General features: G+C 39.0%; 1 protein-coding gene and 1 pseudogene across 2 annotated transcripts; both read left to right on the plus strand.

The window, feature by feature from the left end:
• Positions 1-424: 424 nt before the first annotated feature.
• ANXA7 (annexin A7) lies at positions 425-27,977 on the plus strand. Of its 2 annotated transcripts, none has more exons than XM_063101498.1 (14): positions 425-487; positions 9,447-9,501; positions 11,109-11,313; positions 12,270-12,380; positions 13,208-13,272; positions 13,687-13,752; positions 17,074-17,176; positions 17,394-17,488; positions 21,723-21,836; positions 22,071-22,241; positions 24,286-24,456; positions 24,534-24,609; positions 25,807-25,919; positions 27,555-27,977. In XM_063101498.1, exons 2-14 carry the CDS (start codon positions 9,448-9,450, stop codon positions 27,675-27,677), a joined length of 1,467 nt encoding a protein of 488 aa, XP_062957568.1. In that variant the 5' UTR covers positions 425-487; position 9,447; the 3' UTR covers positions 27,678-27,977. The 2 variants fall into 2 exon arrangements, with proteins under 2 accessions (XP_062957568.1, XP_062957569.1); XM_063101499.1 differs by lacking the exon at positions 425-487 and adding an exon at positions 807-887.
• Positions 7,351-7,699, plus strand: LOC134382655 (small ribosomal subunit protein uS8-like; annotated as a pseudogene).
• Positions 27,978-27,986: the final 9 nt, after the last annotated feature.

The following is a 27,986-nucleotide window of genomic DNA, read 5'->3' on the forward strand; positions in this document are numbered from 1 at the left end:
CAGGTCCGACTATGTAGAATCCCCAATAATCATTACTTCGTTTCACAGGAGACTAATGAAAAACGCCATCTCAGAAGGTACCTAGAGGGCTGCATTTCGGAGGCGGAGAGGCTGCACCGGCCTCCCGGTCTCAGCCCCTCCCTGCCGCCCTGCACCGAAAGGGCCCCAGGATGCCCCGAACAGCTGCAATTTCCTAGGTGACTTGAGAGAGCTCAGAGGGGCTGGAGTGGGGTCCCTGGGGCCGAGAAACGTGGTAAAACCGGCTGGGCCGCCCTAAGGGCGCATCTTTTCCCGCAAGTGGAGCCCTGGGGCGGGGCGAAGCGGAAGCCCGGGCCCCGCGCCGCCCCCTCCGGCCCCGGGGGCGTTCCCGGCTGCGGCCGCGATCCTAACGGGCTCGCGACGGCCGCGACGCCCCGCCCCCGGGGCCCGCCCCCGGCTCCATCTTGCGGGAGACCTTGTTGGGCTGTGACGCTGCTCCCGGGGTCAGGTGAGGAACCGCGCTCGCGCTTCACACCCCCCCCCGCCCATCTCGGCCACCTGGTCCCCGGCCTGCTCTGGGGCCCGCCGTCCCGGAGGTGGCGGGGCCCTGCGTGTGCCCCGCGCCAGGGCGCGGCCGAGGGGCCGTGTGGGCCTCCCGGTGGCGGCGACTCGGTGTGCGCGTCTCGGGGCCCGGCCGCCGGGTTGGGGCGTGTTCGGGTGGGACGGCCGAGGCGGCCGGAAGTCCTGTGCGCCGGTCCTCTGTGCTCCTTGGCCGTGGGGAGATCCGAGGGAGCACAGGTGGAGGGGCCGAGGCCAGAGGATGGCCCTGCCGAAGCGACCAGAGAGCAGCACCGAAAGCTGTTTGGTGACTGGACTTTGCGGTGACACAGCAAGCTTAGAGAAACTTGGTAATTTAGTACTGTGCTTAGCGAACCTTAGGACAGAGTGCACAAGGCTTAGGTTGTACATAGGGACAACCAGTTCTTGGAACCTGTTTTAGAAAACAGCATTCCAGATCTGATTCCTGTTCCCGGGCCAGCAGCACACGTGTGCTGATAGCAGCCCGTCCTGTGTTGAACACTTCCCCAGGACACCACGGTACAGAGGGGCAGGTGGCTGGTGTCCACCATGACGGGTCGGAAACGTATCTTCCGACTGCCTTTAAACTTCCTAATTTCTGCCAGCTAATGGGGAGCTAATCTGGTGAAGTAATTTGTCCTAATTACATAAAGAGTTTAGTGAATTACCTCTCAGGCAAGGCACGAGATTCAAGGCTAGTTAGGCAGGTAGAAGAGAGAATTTTGGTCACTGCACACTTAAGCCACCTTCCAGTCCTCAGCGGTGGGTGGCTGCCTACCTGTCCATGCCAGGACAAGCCAGGCCTCCACGTTCTTTAGCCGAATCACTGACCGATTTACACGGTCCTTCCAGACCTAGAGGCCGGTTTTAGAAACGTGCGTCTGCTCTTAGCCATCTTCAGTCACCCTCCTCTTCCACCCCCCGCCCCCAAGTCTGCAACAGCTGCCTCTTATTTTCCTGGGCTTCATGCCATCTATGAGACACCCATAGTGAGACCTGCCCCTTTTACTAGCTGACTCATTGGGTGGAGATGGTTTGGAGAACCAAGAATGATTTTCTAGACTTTTAAAAGTGGTTGTTGACAGAGAATGGGGGGAAAAAAAATGAAAACTCTGGCTCACCAGTATAGTCTTATTATTCACTTGGGCACAATTGAGTAATTTGTTGAGTCACCTGGGGTTTGTTTAGCTTTTAACAAAAACTTTTAAATCTGCTTTGAATAGTGATACATGCAGTTCTAAAAGGGCTGAAGGTACAGTGAAAAGAAAGTCTCTTCTTTATGCTCCAGCTGTCCTTCCAGGAAGCAGCCACTGTTTTCTACTTACTTGAGTATCCTTTCAGGGATATTTTATACACATACAAGAAAATAAGTGTATTTTTTACACATGTGGTTGCAAACTACCTAAGAAATTTTACACCTTGCTTTTTTCCACCTAATATGTGTTGGAGATGATTTCATATATGAGTTTTTTAAAAAAAAGCTGCCTCGTTTTTAATAACTGAATAACTCTTCTTGTATGGATATCCATGATCAATTTCACCTGACCCTTCTTGATGACCATTTAGATTGTTTTTTACCTTTTCCTATTACAAATAATGCTGTAATACATAATTTTGCACTTGTGCAAGAATTTCTATAAGGTACACTCCTGGAAATGGAAGTGCATTCTAATCCTGTATGTAGTTACATTTTTCTTTCAAAATGTACCAAAATTCGCTTTCTTATATGCTGATAGTCTTTGCTTTATTTTCATTCTGTTTTCAAATCTTAGTGACATAATTCCTCTAGGCCCTTACAGGTAAGATTTAATATAGCAGCTAAAGGATGTAGAAATAGGACTTTGTCACTGGAACAATTTCTTGAGACTTAGAACTGCTCAATAGTCTTTGGTACTGTAAATGTGTGTTACCTTTAAAATTATTATTAATTTATCTCATAAATTATTCACAGATTTTTTTCCCTTTGTTTTGACCCTGACCCCTTTTGCCCTTGGCCCATCTGATTATTCCTAAGTGCTGTTGTCCCTCCTTTACTCCTTATACCAATCAGGTTTAGAGAAGAAGAAAGCAAAAAATTTAGCCTATTTCTGTTTTCACACCCAGGCATTTGGATCCCAAATAACTATTTTAGAATTGACTGGATATGTTTTATTATTATTTTAGGATCTTTTTTATTGACTTATAAATTTGATTCACTGTATGCCCATTCATTCTCAGTTTAGCACATTTTAGTTTCTATCCTGTGTTTGTGTCATAAGGGACACTAATAATAATTTAAATTTGTTATCTCATTTTCCTATACTGTTTACTCAAAAGACTGAGTACTTACCCCCCCATCTTTCTATCAGCACATAGGACAGTGCTTATTACATAATGAATGGGCTTTCATAAATGTTGAATTGAGTTGGATTTGTTTGGCATCTTGATGTAAAGGAAATACAAATCATTTATAGCCATATTGGGGAGAAGTGCCAAGACATACATTTTTAAATTTAGCTAATTAGGTAGTAGATCCTGAAATGCCAAAATGTTCTTGTACCAAAGTGTAATTCACAGATTGGCAGCATCAGCATCACCATCACCTGGAAGTTTTGTTAGAAATACAGAATCTCAGGCCCCATCCCAGAACTACTGAATTAGAGTCTGCATTTTAACAAGGTTCTCAGGGATTCACATACATATTAAAGTTTGAGAAGCACTGTTTTTGTCTACTACATTGTTCAAAGAAGGAAGAGAGAAGATTTGAGCTAGCTAAGTCAGGAGAAAATGAGCCCAGGCCAGGCTTGAAGGCCAAGTCAGTTCATGACAATAGTGGCTTAAGCAAAAGCATGTGGGGAATGTCTCAATTGGTAGAGATTTCATATTGTGGGTTAGACGTTGGTAAGAAATGAATAGATAAATTGGAGCCAGTACTAAGGAGACCTGAATGTCAGGCCAATGAATTTTCATTTGATACTCCAGCAATAGTCATTGAGGATTTTTGAACTGATGAGTCATTTGCAGAGAGAGCAGCATTTTAGGAAAGTTCAACTAGTGATGGCACCCAAGAAAATTGGAAGGGTGAGAGAATATAAGAAAGTGTATGAGGGGTCTTCAAACATTTCATGGAAGAATTTGCATTATGTTTTAATTCAGCTTTCCCATGAACTTTCCGAAGTACCCTTGTATTAATGGAGAAGTAGTTTTAGTAAAATAGGCATCAAGTGATGAAACCTGGTCTAACGATATGGCCATGAGAATACAAATGACAGGAAGAATAGGAGAGGCATTTCAAAGGAAGAACAAAGAAAAATATTGGGTCGCTTACTACGCTGGAGTATAGGTAATTTAAGGAGTGGTACTATTGATAGGTAAAGGATGTTAAAAGTGGTTTGGTGGAGAATGATGCCTATTTAATTCCACGCCAATTCTGAAGGCCTCCTAAGTGGCTTCTTTCTTAATCTAACCCTTCTTTCATTGTTCCGGAGATCATTCATCTCACAATTATATCTCATCTTTTGCTTTGCACATGACATTGTTGTGGTTCTTTCTTGCTAACCTGTGTTCAGCACCTTTTAAAATCTATTTTAAACTTTTGATCTTTTACTCTCCAATCGTAAAAGTGTTTTGTGGTAACTGCTAAATAAATGATTACTGACATACACACACACTTTTTTTTTTCAGGTATATCTGATCACTAGTAGTATTTTAGGTTTGATCAGGCTAAGAAAGGTACTCTTTCAAATGGTGTTTTTTCTGTTTATTTGCATTTGTGTTAGGTTAATAATGTTTTCTTCAAATGCAAAAGACATAGTGTATATAAATTTATTTTTGTCCACACTAGCTCCATTTATTTTACGTGAGCAGTCTTTCAAAAAAACTTTTTATTATGGAAAAATTTAAACATACAAAAGTGGACAGAAGAGTATCTCCATGTACTCATCACCCAGCATGAACAGTTATTGACTCATGACTGATCTTGTTTTATCTATATTCCCGTGCAATCCCTCCATACTATTTTGAAGCAAGTCCCAGGTATCGTATCATTTTGTCTATAAATATTCAGTGTGTATTGCTAAAAGATCAGGATACTTTATGAAAATTATCATCACACCCAAAAAAATAATGATTTCTTATGTTTTAATTCTTTTTTGGTTTTGGCAGCTGGCTGGTTTGGGAATTTGAACCCTTGATGTTGGTGTTAGAAACCAGCCAGCCCAAGAAATAATAATTTCTTAATATCACCAGATATACAGGTTATTGTTTTTATTTCCACATGGAAATGAGCTCCTTTGGAAGAAAATAACTTTCGAACTCTGTAGTGCTGACTGCAGTTCCCCAGAGATGTATCCAGTATTAACATTTTCTGACCAGAATACTATCAACTCTTGATCATCACGTGTTATCACAGAGTAGATAATCAATGTATGAATGTCTCTTTAATCCTAGATTAACCACACTCTATCACCCAACTTTCTACTGCCATCATTCAGAGAACACACTCATTTTAAAATTAGTCTGTCTAGTAAGATTGGGAAAGTAAATCTACTCAATGTTGTAATTTATAAAAGCCAAATTTTGTGAGAGTTTTTTTTAGTATTCTTGCATTAACTATCACAGTTCTCTGATCACAGCAGATAACATTTATTGAGGACATAATTTATTCCAGGCACTGTGCTAAATACATATTTTCTTTCACTTAATCCTTACAATAACCTCATTAAGTAGGATATGTTCACATCCCATTTTACAGATGAAGAAACAAAGGTCTAAAAAGGCTAAATAACTTGCCTATATTCACACAGCTGGTAGTCCCGGACGCTAGATGGAAGACTCTATTGGCAGGGCTGGTAAAATGCAAATCGATACAACCCATATGGAGGGGAATTCTGGAGTATCCACCAAAATTAACATTAACCCTTGTCTCAGCAATGCCATTTCTAGGAATATGTCCCAAAGGTAATGTCTGAATATTCCAAGAGGTATCCTCACAAGGCTATTCATTGCACCACTATTTGTAAATAGTAAAAGACTAGAAACAACTCAGATGTTTGCTGTTAAATAAACTATGATACATCCACACATTGAAGTACTATGTACTTGTAAAAAGGAATGATCACTGTCTTTATATATATTGCTAGTGATGCTTTCTGTGTAAGAGGAAAAAGCCAAGTGAATAAACAGGGTATATGTCGGCTACATTTTCTCTGAGAAAGGAATGGGGATACAGATACACACCTATCAGCTTATATATTTTAAAAAAGGTGGGTGTAGAAACCATAAAAATTATGGTTACTTATAGGAGATGAGAACAGACTGGTAGAAGCTAGTATCTTTCTGACTGTATCTTGTTTTATAGATTTGACTTTGGAACCAAGAAAATGTTTTACACAATTATAAAGCAAGACTAAATCAAAACTTTTTTATGTCCACAAAAATCAAAAGCAAAATGAAACAAATAGATCATATAGGTAGCATAACTACACAGGAATTATTTTAATTGCTTTTAAAACAGTAATTTAGGGCCGGTCCCCTGGCGCACTCGGGAGAATGCGGCGCTGGGAGCGCAGTGGCGCTCCTGCCGCGGGTTCGGATCCTATATAGGAATGGCCGGTTCGCTCACTGGCTGAGCGCGGTGCGGGCGACACCAAGCCAAGGGCTGCGATCCCCTTACCGGTCACAAAAAGACAAAAAAAAAAAAAAAAAAAAAAAAAAAACAGTAATTTAACCATGCATTCATATTGGGATATATCCTAGGGACAAAAAAAAAAAAAATCGCAAAAAAGTTTAGTAATCATATTGTTAGTAACAATATTGGTATTTGTATTAATTTTTTGTGGCAGCTATAACAAATTATCATGAACTCAATAGCTTAAAACAACAGAAATTTATTCTCTCATAGTTCTTTAGACCCTCCAAATTCAGTATCACTGGGCTAAAGTCAGTGATCAGCCTAGTAGCCATGAGCATCTGTAGTATTCAGGTTGTAATCTCTAAACATTTCCCACTAAAAATGATCATGTTTCCTTGGAGATTAGACTGATTCCAGGCCTGAAGCAAGAATAGTACAAGATGAGCTTGGAACATCTTGTCATATAAAATGACAGGGAAACTGTCAAAGGTTTCTGAGGTTATATCAGAACAATTCAACAGACAATATACTTGTAAAGAGGCTCCCTTTGGCCAAAGTTTGGATAACTTGAACATTAACTGGAATAATAACTACAATGGATTGAAATATAAAAAATACATTTAAATCCTTGAATTCATATTGATACTTCAAAAACAATTCATCTTGTATGCTAGGGAACTAGCTCATTATTTTGAAAACTGGTTAAAAAAAAAAACAGACAAAAATCAAACATCATAACTTGCCTGTATAGTCTGTACTTCAGGAAAATCATAGTTGATAATGGGAAATTTCTGAAGAAGTATTACAAATAATAAATTAAGGAAGAATTGTAGAGTTAGCCCTAGGCATTGATTGTCAGTCACAAAAAAGAGAGACAGTCAATCATTATGTGCTTCCTGATTGAAGTACACAAAATACCTATTAATATTCTTGCTGAAAAAATTAACCTGATGAATCTGATCAAACTTCTCAGTCTTACTACTAATTTATATAGGAAATAATCATTAAAGAACACCATGGAGTTTCAATTGGCAATGTCTACACAGTGGGAGATTTCAGGACAAACTGCCTGGTTTAATCAACAAATAAACAAGGAAAAAAATAAGAAATTTTATAGATTAAAAGAGATTTAAGAGACATCAGCTCTTTCTGCCATCTTTCTGTGCCACCACAATGTGCACATGAATGTCCTGGCCAGTGCTCTCAAGAGCATCAGCAATGCCAAAGAGAGAGGCAAACGCCGGGTTCTTATGAGGCCGTGCTCCAAAGCCATTGTCTGGTTTCTAACTGTGAATAAAGCATGGTTGCATTGGCGAATTTGAAATCGTTGATAATCACAGAGCTGGGAAAGTTGTTGTGAACCTCACAGGCAGGTTAAAGAAGTGATCAACCCCAGAAAAATGGCAGAATAATCTGCTCCCATCACATCAGTCTGGTTTCATTGTACTGACAACCTCAGCTGGCATCATGGACCACGAAGAAGCAAGATGAAAACACACAGGAGGGAAAACCCTGGGATTGTTTTTCTAGGACTGTAATACAGATGTACAAATAAAACGCCTCAGTGGGAAAAAAAAAAAAAAAAAGACGTATCAACTGCTTTAATAAGTAGGCCTTATTTATATGCTGATTTGAACAACCAAACTATAAAAAAATTTTTGAGACAGTTGGGGAAATTTGAACACTTATTGGATATTTGATGATATTAGGGAACTGTTAAATATTTAAGGTACAATATTGGTATATGGCTATGGTTTAATAGTGTCCTTGTCTTTTTACTGATAATGTGTTGAAGTCTTTATGAGTAAAAGGATATGATGTCTGTGAATTTGCTTTAAGGTAAACTAGGGAAGTGTAGTGGTTGGGCTACAAATGAAATAGGATTGACCATGACTTAATAATTGCTAAAACTGAACATGAGGGTAACATGAACAAGAACATTTTTTGTAGGTCAAAACAATTGAATTTCAGTAATACCACGAAGGTCAACCTAATACTGTTCCTCTCTACTTTTAAATACATTTGAAATTTTTTATAGTAAAAAGTTAAATGAACAAATGCAAAATAAACAAAATAATAAAAACACTTAAAAGATAATTGGAAATTTTAACACTGACACATTGATGGTATTTAGGAACTATTGTTAACTTTTTAAAATGAGATAATGACATGGTTATGTTTGGGGGGGTTGGTGGCTGGGTGGTACAGGGATCCAAACCTTGGTGTTGTCAGCATCACACACTCTCGAGTGAGCTAACCAGCCAGCATGGTTATGTTTTTAAAACAGCCCTGTTAAATTTTTTTTTAAAACTCCTTTTTTTTTAGAGATATATGCTGACATATATATAGGTTAAACTGATATAATGTCTGGGATTAGCTTCAGAATATCCAGTGGAGTGGTGAGGAATGAGTGAGAATATTGAAGAAAAGAGACTGCCATGAATTGGTAGTTGTTGCAGCTAGGTGATGGATCCAAGTGGTTTATCTTTACTTTTGAATATGTTTAAAATTTTCCACAATCAAAAAAAGTTTTTTTTAAAGCCAGGGTTTAATCCAGGTATGTGTGACTCCAGAATGTTAACTCTTAACCATTTTACCATTGTTTCCCATAATGTGGTTATATCACCATCCAAGGGGATTTCAGTGGCACCAGGCTGGAAAGGTTTTTTTTGGGGGCAGCTGGCCAGTACAGAGATCTAAGCCTGGACCTTGGTGTTATCAGTGTCACACACTCTAACCAACTGAGTAACCAGTCAGCCCTACATTTTTAATTTTAATAGTTATGTATTCATTTTAATGTTAGTTTCTATTTGTGGCAAAAAAAAAAAAGTGCATTTCTGAAAGTGACATAAATCGTATGTTTAAAATAAATTTAAGTAAAAATTAATTGGCTAAAAAAAAATTCCACAAATAATAGTACTGGTAGAATTCAGATGTGACAGAAATTTTGTGGTATGAGAATGAAGCTGAAACCTTTACTGTGCTGTACCAACTCCACTGATGCACGTAGTGAAGTGAAGCATTTTATAAGCTTTGCTTATACCCCTAATATCCACAGTTTAATGCCTGACAAACTCTTTTGGAATGAACATTTTTTAATAAAACACTGTGTGTGTGTGTTTGTGTGTGTGTGTGTGTGTGTGTCTCTGTGTGTGTGTGTCTCTGTGTGTGTGTGTCTCTGTGTGTGTCTGTGTGTGTGTCTGTGTGTGTGTGTGTTCGTTCAAAGGCCTTAATCCTTACAAGAAATGACAGAGGAAATTTTTCATTGTTGTTACAGGATGTCATACCCAGGCTATCCCCCCACAGGCTACCCATCTTTCCCTGGATATCCCGTAAGTATTGCCACTTAAAATACTAAAGTAGTCCTTGGGTCAGGTGTTGTATAGAACTAGCCTATGACAGATCTTACAGATATGCTAGTCCAGGAGTCACAAACAAATGCGCAGAGGTGCTGAGTAGCGTAAGCGAGTGGAGGCAGGTGTTGTGGGGAACTGGAGAGCACTTGCCTCCTCTGTGGGAAGCTGGCAGCTGCTCAGCTCTAGCCTGAGGCAGCCATGCAGGGAGGCAGACCCAGTGTTGCTAGATATTCCAGTTCTTCAAGTAAAACCAGAAACTTGTATTTTATGTGAAATTGCCCAAATTTTTAGTAAGTTTTAAAAATGTTAACTGCTGTATGAGCCAATAAAACGCACGTGTAAGCTAAATCCATCCCATTAATCCCTGGTTTTTAACCTTTGTGTTAAAAGTTTTAAAATAATTGAGGGCTTGACTCAGACATAACAAATGGTAATGGAGAATTACACATTTCAGTTTTATACTCATAAATGTGTGTGGTTACTATTTAACCTGGGGAGAAAAGAAAGAGGTTAATGATAATGTGTGTATCTTTATGCAAAGTGAATATATAGCGCTCCTGAATTTACCATAGGAGAGATAAAAATTATGAATATGTTCCCAAGTCCCTATGTACTAAGCTGGACTCTGGCAACTATTTAGGTCAGTGTAGGTTGATTGCTGAAACAGACAACCCCAAAATCTCAATGGTATAACACAGCAATACAAACTTATTTCTTGCTTCAGTCTACTGGAAGTCAGTGGTGGGGTGGGTGGTGGGGGTGGGTGGGAGGAGGCTTTGTTTCATGCAGTCCTTCAGGTTCCCAGGCTCCTTCCTTGTATTGATTCTACCACCCTCTAGCACCTTGGAGTCTTCCACTGGGTCCTTCGCTTATGGCTGACAGATGAAGGAAGAGAGAGAACATGGAGTGTTGGGCAGAAGTTTTTAGGGACGAGGCTGGGAGAGTTGAACATAGACCTCACTTCTGTCTGTGTTCATTCATGGATATTCAGTCGTGGTCGTACCTAACTGCAAAGGGGTCTGGGAAATGTAGTCTAGCTTTGTGACTGTGGGAGAAAGAGTTTAGTGAACACGTAACAATCTGCCACTCTTAGACATTGTGTGGTCTGAACTGAGGTCCAGAATGTCACACCCTGTGGGTGACTCGGGTCATCTCCCCTTTTCTTTAATATTATGCAACAGGTCCAGGTGTGTTGCAAGAGAGCCATGAACTCCTCTCTTTAGGGTAAGGAGGAGGATTTTTCTCTTATTTCCAACTGCTAGGAAAATAAAGGAACTAGTAAGCCTCGTTAGTTGTTCCTGAGGCCTTGAGGTTTGGAAATAACCTGGTTCTGACTCCCAAATAGAGAAACCGACCCCTCTTGCCTGACCCAAGTAGAATTAAATTTAACTGAGTTTTGATGCACAAGTATCCTGACAAACTAGTATATAAGCTACCAAGGCTTCTAATGGGATTTTAAAAGTAAAAGAACAAGTTAGACCTTAGTGGTAGTCTCTGTTTACTCTTTATTCTTTTTTTTTTTTTTTCCAGTGGGTCATATTTCTCTATGATCACATTCACTTGAAAATTTTTCAATTTTTCAGCCTGCAGGTCAGGAATCATCTTTTCCCCCTGCAGGTCAGTACCCTTATCCTGGTGGCTTTCCTCCAGTGGGAGGAGGTGCCTATCCACAAACTCCAAGTAGTGGCTACCCAGGAATGGGTGGCTATCCTACTCCTGGAGGTTATCCAGCCCCTGGAGGATATCCTGGCACCCCACAGCCAGGGGGAGCTCCATCCTATCCCGGAGGTGAGTTATGACTCATGGAATTAGTAATGATTTAGGAATGCTGCAGCACTTTTTCACTTTCTTCTTTATCCTCTTCATTCTTGCTTGTTTTGTATGAGGCCAGAGTCACTCTTATCTAACCTTAGACAGTAAGGACCTAGCTGGCAAGATAGAAGGATAAAGGTTCTCAGTAGATGTGAAAGCTGGGAGCAGTCTCAAAAATTCCATTGTGAAGGGAATTGAAATAAATTTCATGGCAGTAAAAGACAAATATGGGGGCTGGCCAGTTATCTCAGTTTGTTAGAGTGTGGTGCTAATAACACCAAGGTCTAGGGGTCGGTCCCTGTACTTGCCAGCTGCCCGCCCCCCAAAATGTATATGTGTTTGTGTAAAAAACACTTTGATTATAATCTTCTGTTTTGTCGGCTGACCAGTACAGGGATATTGGTAATCTAAGAACTGATTAAGACACTTCAATTAGCACAACTGTGACCTTTAGGACAGCTTTATCCAAAGGTAAAAAGAACTTAGCACTTTTGTAAGTTAATAAGGAAGATGAATGAAGTAAAATTTTATTTTTATTTTTATTGTACATATTTGTGGGATACAGTATGTTGTTTCAATACTTGCATAGGGTAGATAGCATATCCATCATCTAAACATTTATCTTTGTGGTGATTGCATTCAAGATCCTCTTTGCAACCTAGTTAAAAATATACAATATAACAGTATTAGCTATAGTCAGCCCAGAATACCAGAACTTATTTTTCCTATCTATCTGTAACTTTGTACCCATGTAAGTTTTTAAATTTTTTAATAGGGAAGGAGTTGGTGAGAAGTTGAATTTAGACAAAAAGAGACTGCTGTTACAGCACTAATAGCATGTTTTTTTCGCTGTTAATAGTAGACATTTTTCTGAAGTTTTCTCTGCAGTCATGGGAACTGTCACTAGTTTATTTAACTTTTCTCTTCTCTAGTTCCTGCCGGCCAAGGATTTGGAGTCCCACCAGGTGGAGCAGGCTTTTCTGGCTATCCACAGCCACCTTCACAGTCTTATGGTGGTGGCCCAGCACAGGTCCCACTACCTGGTAAGTACCAGCTGTTCACAGAAAAACAATATCATTATATTTTGAATTTTTCAATTGCCATTGAGAGAACTTAGTTTGTGTCTGGGATAATCTTCAGTAAATGTTTATTTCTAGAAATAATTTTTAAGTATATGGTTTTATGAAATACATTAACTTAATGGAAAAGCTTAATCAGTAAAATGAAGATAAGGACACACTTTCTCTATTAAAAAATCTATTAAAATCTATTTAAAAATCCTAAAGCCAAAAAAGTAAATCCTTCGGGAACTTCTCTGCCCATTGTTGTACCACAAACAGACCACCCCCAGAAATGTATCCTGACAACCATTCCAGATGGAATCAGAATTTAATGTAGTTCAAGTATTTAAAAAAAAAAAAAAAAGCATTCATTAGGATCTTACGTAGAACGTGGAATATTAAAAAGTTTCTTACAACAAAATGTGGTTTTATATTCAGTCAATAATATTGTGAATGTTCTCATATGTTTCCATATTCATAGTGATCAATGCTGGGGTTTTTTTTTAATCTCTTGAGGTGACCACGACTTCCCTTTTTTTCTTTTCTCTTTTTTAATGTAACAGGATAAAAAAATTTTTTGACAGTTGCTTTTACTGAAACATAACTGATTATACATATTTGTGGGGTACAGATTTGAATATCAATACCTGTGTACAATATGTGGTAATCAAATCAGGGTAATTAGTAATTGTAATCATGTTTACAAAACATAATCAATCTGATCTATGCTGTTTTGAAAAATTAAATCGTATAAGACCTAAATGCTGTTTTTTGGTTTGGTTTGGTTTTTTTTTTTTTTTAATATATAGGTGGCTTTCCTGGAGGACAGATGCCTTCACAGTATCCTGGAGGACAAGCTCCTTATCCTAGTCAGGTACTTTTGCCTCCTGTCTTTTAAATTTAGTTTGGGTTACTGGATAATGCCAAAGAAGGGCACCACTCCTTTGCTGACTTTAGAGGTTTCCATGGAACAGAGGAAATGATCTATTACAGTAACTTAAGACCTTAATCTTCGATTCCGATAGGCCCCACGCTTTCTTTGGTCCATCTGCTTTAAGTAGTGTCCTGATGTCTTTGATAACACAAGCATAGGTTTGCTTATAACTTTATCATAGAGATTCACTTGGGCTCCTGTCATTGGTTTTAGTTCTTTTTCCTCTTCCCTGCCCTTACTAGCAATTCCAACTAAGAACTTGGGTGACTGGGTGATTGGTATTTCTGGCAGTGATTTATGAAGGGTGTTTTTGTTTTCTACTTTTACCTTTATAACTTTCTACTCTTCTTTCAGATCAATACAGAATCCTTTCCTTCCTATCCTGTTTTCTCTCCTGTTTCTTTGGATTATAGCAGTGAAGTGAGTAAGGTTTTCTAATGTTCACTAATCACTATGTCCTCTATATGTGCCTTCATTTATTTCTGATTTCTCATGTGCTTATCTCTCACCACTTCCTTGATGGCTCAACTGTGTGTATTTTATTTTTATGTCCCTGCAGTGTTTGGTAGGGCTTTAAACATGGTAGCCAGTTACGTCTGTTGAATTGATTCCTCAGTAGCCTCAGAAGGTTTTCCATATATCATATTTTTGTCTGATCTGTGTAGAGCTTATTTTAATACTAAGTTTTATTTTTAAATTTCCTCGTTAATTCTTTTATATCTTATACAAGTTACTAGGAACATAAGCAGTATACTTTTATGGCTACCTTTATCTTGATTTTCCTATTGATTTTCATACTGTATGTTCAAAAAGATTTAGCATTTTTAAGCTTGTTTTAGGCTGGGGTAGGAGCAGGATTACAGTATTGGAAGGGAAACACCTTAGTGATTTTTGGTTCACTTTCCTGATTTGAGGAGTTTGAGTTCCAGAGAGGTTGAGGAATTTGTCTAGGGCCACCCAGCTAGTGAAAGACAAAGCTGAGACTAGATCTTGCCCTTCTGACTTCCAAACCAGTGGTCTCTCTGTTATACAACGCTGCTTTGACGATATAGTAAATGATATTCTTCAAAGCACATAGTAAATTGCTTTTAATCCTTTTTTATTGTTGAAGTTGACTGTTAATTGTATTATAAATCTGTAGTTATTTCAATCACTTTTGTTATCAGAATTTTGATTTTAGTTTGGTTTAAACATGTGTATAACTTCAAGACATAATTTTATGACTTGTATGAGACATTTTTAAGCATAAAACACTAAGAGTAAATACAGACATGTATGCAACTTATTTTGTGTAACAATTACCACCTTTAGCTAGAACTAAAACCAATAGGTATTAAGTTAACAGAGTGATATATTTTGGAAGAGCTTTTAAATGGAATTGGAATAGGCTACTTTATGAGGAATGAGCCCCTGTCACTGAAAGTCCTCAGGTTGAGGTTGGTTGATGTGTAGAGTGTCCATGTGTGTCAAGGAAGATGTAAAGGAAATTTCTGTCTTGGGTGAGAACTTTGGCCAGTTGACCTCTCCTGCTTGATCCAACTCTAATTCTATGGTAGTTTTTCAGCAAGAACATTGGAATTAAGTGGTTATCAAAGGGTGGAACTTCTGATGGCAGATGGTGCTGAGAAATCTCTAGAATTTTGACCTTAAGAACACAGACCCTGATTTTTTTGAATTCATTTTAATGCTTGGAGAATGATAGTATTCTTGAAGATTCACTTCAAACTTAGACTTTCAACAGAGAATGCCGGTGTGTTGTAAAGAAAAGCTTCTACCCTACTTAGGATTTTAGTGACAGTGGTCACATCAAAGGAAACTTTTAGTTGCTTGATACATTAAGGCAATATGTTGAAGATAAAAGTTTCTATACTTGAATATTTGCTTCAGGTGGAATAATTTTAGTTTTTCCTTAAAATCTCTGTAGGATTTAAAGGAATAACAATATAAAATGTTACAAGAATATAAAATATTTCTTGTTAGTTCCCTGCTTATATTCTTAACTTAGAAACTAATGGAGGTTGGATGCCAAGGCTTATTGGAAGAAGAAAATGTTGGGATAAGATACACAGGAGTAGAAGAAATCATGGACCATCAAAGTGTTTTCCTGAAAGGCTGCTCGAAGATGCTCTTTCCCCTTCCTCCTATTTCCTTTGCCCCACAAGGGCTGGCACATTGCTGCATTTAATGGTTATGACTTCAAATACAATTTCAGTTCCCTGAAAAGCAATTGAACCACTTGATATTTTGAAGTAATACTGATTTCATATTTAAATGATAATATTTTGGAGGTATTGGGTTAAATAAAATGTTATTACAGTTAAAATTTTTGAAAGGTGGTGGGTGTCATCTTGCTTCATCCCATCCCTCCTAAGCCCTGGCTTGAATATTTTAAGAGAACTATTGAATTATTTCATAGCTTTGTATTTTAAACATTTTTAACTTTAATTGTGAAATAATTTCAGACTTATAAAACAATTGCAAAAATAATATAAAGAATTTCTATATACCCTTAATTCAGATTCTCCAAATATTAACCTCTAAACGCCATACAATGATCAAAATCAGGAAATAACATCGATATAATGTTATTACCCAACCTACAGACCTTATTCAAATTTCACCAGTAGTCCCAGTAATGCTCTTCTCCTGGTTCAGGATCAAATCCAGGATGAAACATTGCCTTTATTGTCATATCTCTCTTAAGCCTCCTTTAATCTGAAACAGTTTCTCAGTCTTTGTTGTTCATGACCTTGACACTTTTTGAAGAGCACTACCAGTTAGTTTGTAAAATGTTTCTTAATGTGGGTTTAACTGATATTTTCTCATGATTAAATTCAGGTCATGCCGTTTTGGCAGGAACACCGTAGAAATGATTTTGTGGCCCTTGTGCACCATGTCAGGAGGCACCTTGTTATTGACCTGTTCTGTTACTGGTGGTAATTAATTTTGATCACTTGTTTAAGATGGTCCCTGCCTGGTTTCTCTGCAGTGTTATGAACTATGCAAATATATTGGTTCTTATCATACTTTTGCCCCCTAATTTTAGCATTCATTGGTGATTTTTGCCCTGAAACAATTATTACCGTGATATTTGCCAAACAGCAATTTTTTTATTTCCACATAGATTTATATTTTACAAGTACAGTCTCTATTTTGCTTTCTGGTTTGTTCCTACAAAATAGATGAAAAATATTATACCTCTCAGACTCTCTAATCATCACTTTCATTTTGGGCTTTTCTTATTATAAAATGCTTTATTTATTCCATGTATAATAATCAGGCCCCGTATACGAAATGAAGAGACATTGCCAGAATTATATTGCTAATTTGGAACCTTGTTGGGCACGCATTTCTACTTTACTAAAGCCATTATTATATTCTCTGTTTTCAAATCAAACATTGTCACTTGTCTACTATTCAGGGATCAATCTCTTTTTTTCCTCCTATTCTACCATAAAAGAAGCCAAAGCATAAGAAGATTGTGACTTTAATTTTACAAGTTTGACCATCGTGTCTCCTGGAAGTTTGGTGTCTGGCTTTCTGTTGGCAGGAGAAATATCTTTCCTGAATGTCTTTCTTGTCTGTTCCAGAATGAGCCCTAGTCATAAAATGCTCATATGCTTTCCCTAAAACCCAGACACTCGCCTTTTTATCTGGGGAACTTGTCATCTGGGGAAGTCTTTAAGTTTTCTTATTGTCAGCAGAGAATCCTGACTTGGATGTTATACCTTTTGTTCTCAGCCTGCCATGATGACTCAGGGCACTCAAGGAACCGTCCGACCAGCTGCCAACTTTGATGCTATGAGAGATGCAGAAATTCTCCGTAAAGCAATGAAGGGTTTTGGTAAGGAAAATGGATTTTTGTCTTTTATAAGAAGTTACAATGATTGATTCTAAAGTAAAAATAAACCTTATATCATAAACCAAGTTTATGCTTCAGCTTGAGTGCACACAATTCAATTTAATCTGGTGCCTGCTGCCTTGCAAGCGTTCTAAGAGATGTCCTCTAGGAGCACCCAGCACAGACTTTGTCCTTACTTAAACACGTGTGGTTCTTCCAGGTACAGACGAGCAGGCAATTGTGGATGTTGTAGCCAACCGTTCCAATGATCAGAGGCAAAAAATTAAAGCAGCTTTTAAGACCATGTATGGCAAGGTATGTTTTTCTTTCTTTTCTGGAGTGAGTGCCAGCAGTAGCCTGCATTCATGTCAGATTGGCATGATTGGTGTACTGTCTTTTTATTTTCATTGGTACCTGTGATACAAAGGAGAGACAACTAGACTTTAGAGACCGCGGGAGTGGTGTATTCACTATTTATTTCTCTTAAAAGCCTTTTTCATTCTAGAGTAGTCCTTGATCTCAAAGGAATACCTTATACTATGTTTTGCATGTGAGAGATGTTCAGTAGAAAGTAGATTTTGACCACATTCGTGATCAAGAGCTTGGTTCTCAATCTTCTACTTGCAGTGGGATTCAAGGCTTATCATGTAGCCCCTGCTTGTTCTTGGTCCATGGAATCATCTTCCACTTCCTTTCCTCCCTCTAAACATGTCCTGTATTACAATTATATGGCACTACTTGCATTCTCTGCACATACCATGATCTTTTATATTTTTGTGTTTTGTATATGCTGTTATTCTGGCCTGGAACACCTTTTCCTCTTTTTCTACATGGCAAACAACTTCTTCAAGATTTGCTTAAATATTGGTTACTCTGTGAAGTTTCTCTCATTGCTCTGGACAGAATTTAGCTGCCTGTTCCACTGTGGTCCCATAGCACTTTGTAAAACCTCTGCTTTCACTGATCTCATTTCCCACCCCCAAAACTATGACCCCCCCAGTACAAATTATGTCATATTCATCTTTGTATGTATGGCAACAAGTGTACAATAACAAGTAGCTGCTTAATAAATATTTGTTGAGTAGATGATCAGTGACTAAATCCAGCAAGATCCTATGGCTTGAAAGTGCCATTGTCCCTCACATTTAATGGGAAAAACTGGGCAGCATTGCTTTGCCATTTAGGTAAGAAGACTAAAAATGTCTTAGCATCCTCTGCATCCAGTTTATTTTATTTTATTTTGTTTTTAATTTTTATTGAATCATAATTGATTATACATATTTTTGGGATTCAATGTTGACATATGTTGATCAGATCGATATTACTAGTATGTATATTGTTACAAATTATACTTATTCTTTACGCCCCGTGTCCAATCTCCCCCTGCCTTCCTCGCCCTCCCCGCTCCCACCTCTGATAACCCTAGATTTCTTCTCTCCTTCTGAAAGAGTAGTGGTTACTCTGTTGATTTGCTGCCTAGATCATCTGTCCAATGCTGAGAGGTGTGTTCAGGTCCCCCAATATTATCGTAGAGCAGATGCTTCTTCTGTCACTCTGGAATGGGCTTTGTGGAGAGAGACATTCTCTTCTTTTCTTTAGTCTCTGCTGGTGACTCCCTGTGTCAATGCAGTCCAGTGGCTGGTGGACCATCTGTGTGGTGATTGTGGCGTCTAGCCACTTTTGTGGCAGCTGAGGTTATTGTGGTGGCTGTGGTGGGCCACCCACACAGAGGTGATGTTTTTGGCATGCTCCTTGGCACTAGTGGTGTGCCTTATTGGGAAGGGGGGTCCACTCCCTGCATCTGTGCCTCAGGTCTGCAGGTGGGCCCCGAGGTGCTGGTGGTGTGTCTGGGCCAGAACTAATGTTTTGTCCTTTGCTTACTTCTAAAATGGGGGAACTTCCTGTGGGAACCAGTACTTGATCTGTGTGGTTGAGCTAAATTCCTGCTTTGCTGCTGCTTCCCTAGGGAAGGCTTTTTGTGCAGCTCAGGGTTTAATGGTTGACCTTATAGGTGCTTCCAGCTCTCCAGAGACCTGGTGCACCTGGGTTGTGTAGAAACTCTGATATGGGCCTGACTCTTTTCATCAAACTGCACCCCATGCAGTTCTATATTCTTTTTTTTTTGGTGACCGGTAAGGGGATTGTAACCCTTGGCTTGGTGTTGCCCGCACTGCGCTCAGCCGGTGAGCGCACCGGTCATCCCTATATAGGATCTGAACCTGCGGTGGGAGTGCCACTGTGCTCCCAGCACTACCCTCTCCTGAGTGAGCCACGGGGTCGGCCCCAATTCTATATTCTTGACCAGTCTACTTTGGGTGGTCCTGCACTGATCGGGGAGCAGATTGGCTGTCCTTGCTGTGTCCCAGTGTTCTTCCAGTAGGCCTGTCTCCCCCACAGCCCATGCTTCAAACACTTCCCATGGGACTGGCCGTGTGCCGGTCCCTTGCGATGACTCACTGGCCTCTGAATGGCTCCTTTTTTTCATTTGTTGTAGCTCCTCACTACTGGGTCCATGGAAGCCCTATTAGTGGTCTTGACGTCCTGGGGGCCACCATGGCCCTCTTCTCCCCTGCAACCTCCAAGAAACTTAATCTGAAGGGCACAGCTGCAGCTTTTGCTGGCTCCTGCTCCATGCACTCAGCAGCTCCAGCCTTAAAGTGGCCGTGGCCAAAAATGCTCTGAGCAGTTTTTCTTTCTCTCATTGTGGCTTATCCCACCTTCATGCACTCTGTAGGTCTCTCCTTCTCTTCCCCTGAGCTCTAGCGGCACCAGCTTAGCTGTTGTTGCTTTCTTATAGTTATAACTGGGTTGATTTGTGGGAGAGAGTGACGCTGGGGACTGTCTATTCCACCATCTTGACAGGACTGCGTCCAGTTTAGTTTAATCAGAACAGGGCAGCGGTTCATCCGTTGGTCTCACCTTGCCTGCTATACTCCACCTTTCCCTCTCTGCCCAGCCTAGAGATTCACTTCTTTAGTCTTAAGACTGATTGACACAAATCCTACATTTCCTTAAGGTTCAACGTCTGACTAACTTCTCTCACAAACGTATTTTCCGTACTATGACTTTCTTTAGTTCCTATCTGGTCTTATGCTATGCTGTCTTGAATTTTCTCATATATTGCTTTAGAATTAAAACTAAACTCCCATGTTCAAGAGTTTGGATCCCCTTACTGGCCAGCCGCCAAAAAACAAAAACTAACTCCTGGCCTACTTTTCTTACCCCCAGCCACCTCTTCTCTTGACTTCCTATTAATAAAATACAATTCTTCTAGCCTGCCGTGGGATTGTCTTTGATTCCATGTTCTTCTTTATCAGTCAGTCAGTGAATATTTATTCAGTGCTTACTGTATGCCAGGACTGCCTTGTCCTAGCAATTGGTTATTTACTAAGTTTTATTGATTTAATCTATAAAATAGCTCTTTAAAATGTGTCTCTTGTCTACTTTGTTTCTTTCCATTTCCATTACCACTACTCAAGTTCAAGTCTTTATTACTTTTTATCTAAATATCCTATAGCCTATAGGCTCTTTGTCACCATAGTTCATCCTGCAAATTGTTGCTACTTCAATGCCATTTTCTTGCATGCAAGTTTCCAGTGGCTCCTCCCAGCAAGCAGAATCAAGTCCATATTCTTTAGCTTAGCATTAAAGGTAATAATCAAAGATTTAGTCACAACTTTTACTCATCTACTATGAAAACCTTCATCTCTGAAAAAATCGATTGCCTTAATTGTTCCATTGAACAGACTTTGTTCATTCTTGCCTCTGTACTAGTGATTCTCTACCTTAGCTGAACATCGTAATCTCCTTTAGAACTTAAAGACACACATAGAACCTCTGAGTCTTAATCCTGGACATCGGTGTTTTGTTTTTGTTTGTTTGTTTTAAAAACAAGCTCCACAGGTGATTTTCATGCGTAGCCAAAGCTGGGAACCCCTGCTCTGGTCCTTGTCTGTGCTCCTTCTGCCTGCAGTACCTTTCTTCTCCCTCTTTGCCTGCTAGTTTATATATATTTTTCGAGGTCTGGACTAAAAGCTTTCTCTGAGCTCTCTAGTCCACTTTAAACTTTTCTCATTTCAACTTCTTCTGTTATTTATTTCTGTATTATTCATCTGCTGCTGGAGTATAGGTTGCCTTATCTCTTTTTAGATATTTATCTTACTTTTCCAAATAAGAACAAGATGATAGTGATTTCTACTTCCTCACAGAACCAAGTACAGTTTCTTGTACTAAGTAAATGTCTGTTTATTATGTTGTTAATTTCTTATTCTTTGTTTCATAGCTCTTGTCTTTGTACCTGGCAAAGTGGTAGAACTGCAGTAAGAATTTATTATGAAGTGTTTATTGATAGAAAGAGTAAAATACATCTGCTTGAGTACAACAAACTTAAGTATATATATTTACTTGTTTCTTGGAATTTAATATTTCAGATTTGAAATTTAGGTTTTTGTAAAGCAATTCTATTTCATTTTTCCATGTTTTTCTTAAGAGATTTACGCAACAAAATTTGGAGAGCAGATATACTTAGCTTGCATTTGTAATTAAACAGGATTTAATCAAAGATCTCAAATCAGAGTTAAGTGGGAATATGGAAGAACTGATCCTTGCACTGTTCATGCCTCCTACGTATTATGATGCCTGGAGTTTACGGAATGCAATGCAGGTACTATATGTCATTTACTGTGAGTATTTGATCCTGTTCTATATGTTAAATCCCACAAATGGTGGAAGTTCTGAATTTACAGTGATAGTTAAAGCAGTACATTATTTCACATCATCTGAATATGTAGAGTTTTCACTTCTAGAGGACAAAGAAATATTTGATGGAACCGTAAGATTTACCTTCAGAGATTTTGTGGGTTGTTTGTATAATACCCCCTTCCTTCATTTTATATAGGGAGCAGGAACTCAGGAACGTGTATTGATTGAGATTCTGTGCACAAGAACAAATCAGGAAATCCGAGAAGTTGTCAGATGTTATCAATCAGAATTTGGACGTGATCTTGAAAAGGACATTAGGTCAGATACATCAGGGCATTTTGAACGTTTACTTGTATCCATGTGCCAGGTGAGTATAGCATGCATGTTTGCCTGTTGGTGGAGAGAGTATACTTTATTGCCTATTGCCAATGAGCGTTCTTTATTCCTTTTAATATTTAGCCACCTTGGAATGTTGCCATCTTTAAGAGAGACAACATAGAATCCAGTGTATAGATTTCTTTGTAGTTACTCTGGGGATTTATTTCTGCAAATCTGGCTTTTGTAAGGAATCAGAAATTAACCACTTCAAGGTAGTATGGAATCAGAAACCAGTTTGAGGCTCTGTGGCTGGGATGGGGATGAAACCGTACATTTAAGCATAACACTGTCCTGCCAGTTATGTTGGACCATCAACCGAAGATCTACAGGACTGCCGTAGGAGTGAGAGCAGATGAAAACTACATGAGCAGAGCCAGAAATGCAGAAAAATGTTTCAGCATTCACGGGAATACTGTGATCAGCACCTTTCTTATTGTGATTCCCCAGATGTGCTAGAGAAGTGACAGAAAGTATTCCAAATAGAGAATCTGAAATGCTATTAGAAACACACTCAGAGTGAGATGATGCAAAAGACTAGCACACTGATTCAGTATGGGCAGTTATTGGCTATCTTATTAGTGCACAAGGTTAGACCGATCTTGAAGGATATAAAATTAGAAGGGGGACTCTTAAAAGCCAAGGAAAGTAGTTGCAGAAAGGCTAGTGTGCAAAACTGAGTGGATGTGGAAATGAGAAAGCAGATGGGCTGAAGGAAATTGAATTTATAACAGTAATGGCAGGGGAAGTATGTTAGGATTTAAAAAGAACAAGATGAAGGAAAAAAGCAGGAACAGACATTTAATGTTAAAAAATTGTTAAGGCTGTATGAGGTGCTGAGTTTCTTTTTGTACAGGGATCAAGGCCCAGCCATACTTTTCCAGGGTGTAAGCAGAGGAGTACCTTCCTAGGAGAGTAGGACTATATTGTGTGTTTTGAATCCAAAAGCAATAAATGACCTGGGAAGTGTTTTCTGTGGTATGTTCAGTCGCCCATGTAGAATATTCCTCTCATATTCCTTGTGCCAAGTGCTTTTCAGAAGACAGTTCTCCTGCTTCAAGGAGCATCTTCTCGTTTTGTTCCTCAGATAGTCACTGAGACTCTAGAGGGCAGCCTCTCCTCTGTTTGGGCTTGGGTGTCTATTTTTGAAAGAAACCAACTGCCTATCTAATAAGCTTAAACTCTTCCTCTCTCCCTCCTCCTTCCCTCCTATCCTAGGAAAGAGTTTGGAAGACAAACTAGCACAGTAGGGCTGGCCGGTTGGTTCAGCTGGTTAGATCTGATAGCACCAGGTCAAGGGTTTGGTCCCTGTACCAGCCAGCTGGCAAAAGCAACCACCACCACCAAAACACAAAAACAAACTGGCACAGTCCAGCAGAATTTAAGTTATTTATAGCTTCTTCTGAAAGCTCATACATCATTTTTATGTATATATTCCTAATAAGTACTTATATATTAAGTTTACACTTGGATGAAGAAAAGGAAGTTTACGAAGCCTCCATATTGTATCATCCGTCCCTAGACTTAAATTCCTTGAAGGCAGGGCCTTGTTTCTCTTGTGTTCCTACCATGTAACGTAGTGCCTGGCACAAAGAAAGTGCTCCATACCTCTTAGTCACACGAATGAATACAAGATAGAACCCAGTGTAGTGCCTATTAATCTTTAATCCCAGCTGAGGAGAGTCATAATTTTTTCACTTGAATGGTAGTTTATATTTCTAGTAGAGATACTTTTGTTTAAACCTTTTCGATTTAGTTCTCAAAGCCCTGAAAGCCCTCATTTTAACATAGCCTCCTTAAACTGGGATTATATACTATAACATCTATAATATAAATCTATAATATATCATAGTGTTAGTATAATAAATTGCTAGTTACATTAATATAGTTTCTTTGGAAATGAAAGATGCATGATGGATTTTATGCATTAATCTTTAATAAATTATCCCTTTAAATCCAGAAGTGACTAGAATAGAAAAAAATTTTTAATTGTACTTTCATTTCTTTCCTCTAATTCCTACCTTCCTTTCTTGCAGGGAAATCGTGATGAGAACCAGAGTGTAAACCACCAGATGGCTCAGGAAGATGCTCAGCGTCTCTATCAAGCTGGTGAGGGGAGACTAGGGACTGATGAATCTTGCTTTAACATGATCCTTGCCACAAGAAGTTTTCCTCAGCTGAGAGCTACCATGGAAGCTTATTCCAGGGTACGAGCTTTTCTTTTGAATGTTTGGCTTCTGTTTTAAGATGTAAAAATATTTAACCCTGTAATTTTTGTTTGCAGATGGCTAATCGAGATTTGTTAAGCAGTGTGGGCCGTGAATTTTCTGGATATGTTGAAAGTGGTTTGAAGACCATCTGTAAGATACTTCTATACTTTGCTTTATTTTGTTTTTAATGAGTGGGGGCTTTGAATAGTTGTTCCCATTAAGTGACGTACTTAATATAGCCTCCCTGGAATCTGCTTAGGCAGAAGCTGAGCTAATCCTATGATTTTTTTTTTTTTTTTTTTTTTTTTTTTTTTTTTGTCGTTTTTTCGTGACCGGCACTCAGCCAGTGAGTGCACTGGTCATTCCTATATAGGATCCGAACCCGTGGCGGGAGCGTCGCCGCGCTCCCAGCGCAGCACTCTACCGAGTGCGCCACGGGCTCGGCCCTAATCCTATGATTTTATATGCAATTTCCTATGAGTGGTTGGTGGTGTGGTCAAATAGGGTTGTTTTGGCCTTCATCTGCATGCCTTTCTTGAGGACTGTGCAAGAAAATCTAATAGATGGTAGCACTTTCTTTAAGGTGAATGGGAAAGCCCTGAAGAACTACTAGTACCACCACAAAACATGTTGAGCCCCCCAAGAACACACCTTTCCAATACTCAGCCCAATGAGACCCTTTTCCTTTTTGAAATTAAATGGCCAATTTCTGATAGTCTAGCATCCAGATGTTTAACATAATGGAAATTTCATTACCACGGATAATATAAGACTTAAGGAGAGTACTAGTAGCACATTGATATTAACAAATAGTAATTGTAGCTAAAGTAATAATGTACAGTTAGTACATCTCTATGATCTGCAGGAGGAGATTTTGCTAAGTGAATTTTGAAAGAGAAAACCTGTCGGATTTCTGAGTATTGTTTTGAACTCTTTGTTCAAATCTGTTTTTCTCTTTTACATTAGGATATATCTCATATCCTCCTCTCAGCCAAATGATATTATTGACTTCTAGAGTCCAGATTTTTGTCATTCCTTTTAGGCTGCAGTTGCTATAAATTTTCACACTGTAAGGGAAAAATGTAAAGAATCTTAAGTCACTGCATCTATGGAGAGAAAATGGGATTTGTTGACAAGAGGGAATCTTCTAGAGTTGAAGATCTTATGCAGCTAGAAAGAAAGACGGATGCTGAGAAAAATCAAGGAGGAGAACTTCTGTAGCTCACCCCAGATTTCTGAGATGATTACATAGGAAGTAAAGTCAGGCTAAAAGTGATAAGTAAAGCTGGAGGTGTAGACTTGTTTGTCAAGTCATGATTCCATGTCTAAAGCATCTGTAACTTGCAGTGCAGTGTGCCCTGAGCCGTCCTGCCTTCTTTGCTGAGAGGCTCTACTATTCTATGAAAGGGGCCGGCACAGATGACTCCACGCTGGTCAGGATTGTGGTCTCTCGAAGTGAGGTGAGGCAAGCCTTCTTTCTCTATTTGTCTGGTCTTACTCAGTTTTGAATGTTGCTTTAAGTGTTCCTCGGTTGTTGTCAGTCCCTTAGGAATGATGTGACAGGTAGTATACGAAGCACAGTATTTGCTTTCCTCATGCTGTGTGTGAGAGAGACTCGCACTGGTGAAACAGGCCACTGTGCCTCAGTGAAGACAATCCCGAGAGATTTGTCTCCTTGAGAAGGTCCGTGAAGAATACTCGTTTTGGGGAAGTTGGGAGACATTTATCTTTTGATTTTCATTTTGCTTATGTAAAATGGTAGGAAAGACCTACACAGATGTATCCTATTGGATACCGAAGTTCTTGGAATTTAGCGTCCCTTAATAATTACAACACAGTTTTATAAACTTCATCATTGTCTCTTTACCTAAATATAGCTTCAAATACCTTTTCTTTGACTTTATATATTTATTGAACTTCTTTTTAATTGAAAGAACACGTACACTACTAAATTATACTTTAAAAAGTAGATCAGTTTTTAAACAACCAGGATATGGTTTAAAAAAATTTTTTTTTGTATTCTTAGACTTAAATTTACTAAGCAGTATCTTTTTTTAAATTGCGGTAAAATATACATAACATAAAATTTACCATTTTAGCCATTTTTAAGTGGCATTAAGTACTTTCACATGGTTGTGCAGCCATCACCACAATCCATCTCCAGAACTTTTTTCTTCTTGCAAAACTGAAAACTAAGTAGTAACTATTCACCTTTCTTTCAACTCTTGGCAACCACCATATATGACTTTTTGTCCTTATGTTTTGACTACTCTAGGTACCTCATGTGACTGGAATCATATAATATTTGTTTTTCTGTGACTGGCTTCTTTACTTAGTTAGCATAGTTTCCTCAAGGTTTATCCATGTATTAGCATGTGTCAGAATTTCCTTCTTTTTTAAGGCTGAATGATAACCCATTGTATGAATGTGTTTATTCATTCGTCTGTGCACAGATGCACAGGGTTGCCTCCACCTTTTGGCTCTTGTGAATAATGCTGCTATGAACATGAATGTACAAATCTCTGTTCAAGTCCCTGCCTTCACTTCTTTTGGGTTTATACCTGGAATTGGAATTGCTGGATCATACTGTAATTCTGTGGGTTTTTTTGAGGAGTGACCACACCGTTTTCCACAGCAGGTGCACCGTTTTACATTCCTGCCAGCAACGCACAAGTCTCCCTGTTTCTCGACATCCTTGTCAACATTTATTATTTTCTGGGCCGAGCCCGTGGCGCACTTGGTAGAGTGCGGCGCTGGGAGCGCTGCGACGCTCCCGCCGCGGGTTCGGATCCTATATAGGAATGGCCGGTGCACTCACTGGCTGAGTGCCGGTCACGAAAAAGAAAAAAAGAAAAAAAACATTTATTATTTTCTGTGTTTTTGATAACAGCCATCCTATCACGTTTTTTAAATGACTAATATTTTTGGATTAGTGGATGAAATTAATGCCACCCTTTTCCAATATTTGGTGTTTTTCCCCCTCTGCTTTGACTATTATTAAGATGTTATTATGATTACTAAAAAAGAATTGTAATAAATACCAGATTTTTTTTGACAGATTTTTTCTAACATCAGAAATACTATTTCTTATGCAGATTGATCTTGTACAAATAAAACAGATGTTTACGCAGATGTATCAGAAGACCCTGGGCACAATGATTGCAAGTGACACAAGTGGAGATTACCGAAAGCTTCTTCTGGCCATCGTGGGCCAGTAGGAGGGATTTTTAAAAATGAATAAAGTTATTCATGGCTTATTCTTCAAAGCAGTGACTGACCTGCATGCAGCAATATCAACCATCACCTAACCAAAAGAGCTTTTTACTAAGGACTGTGTCAGGGTAATGTGCTTGGTTTGCACATGTTGTTGCCTTAATTCCAATATCTTTTCTCTATGTACAATCAGTGTAAAGCCATATAACAATGATGTAGTAATATTGCAATGTTTGTAAAGCTTCATTCTCACTGCTCTTGTCCTAATCAGGATGTCAAATTGAATAAAAATCACAACAACCTAATTCTGTGTA

This window comes from Cynocephalus volans, chromosome 7 (genome assembly GCF_027409185.1).
Source record: "Cynocephalus volans isolate mCynVol1 chromosome 7, mCynVol1.pri, whole genome shotgun sequence".
Lineage (NCBI taxonomy): Eukaryota > Metazoa > Chordata > Mammalia > Dermoptera > Cynocephalidae > Cynocephalus > Cynocephalus volans.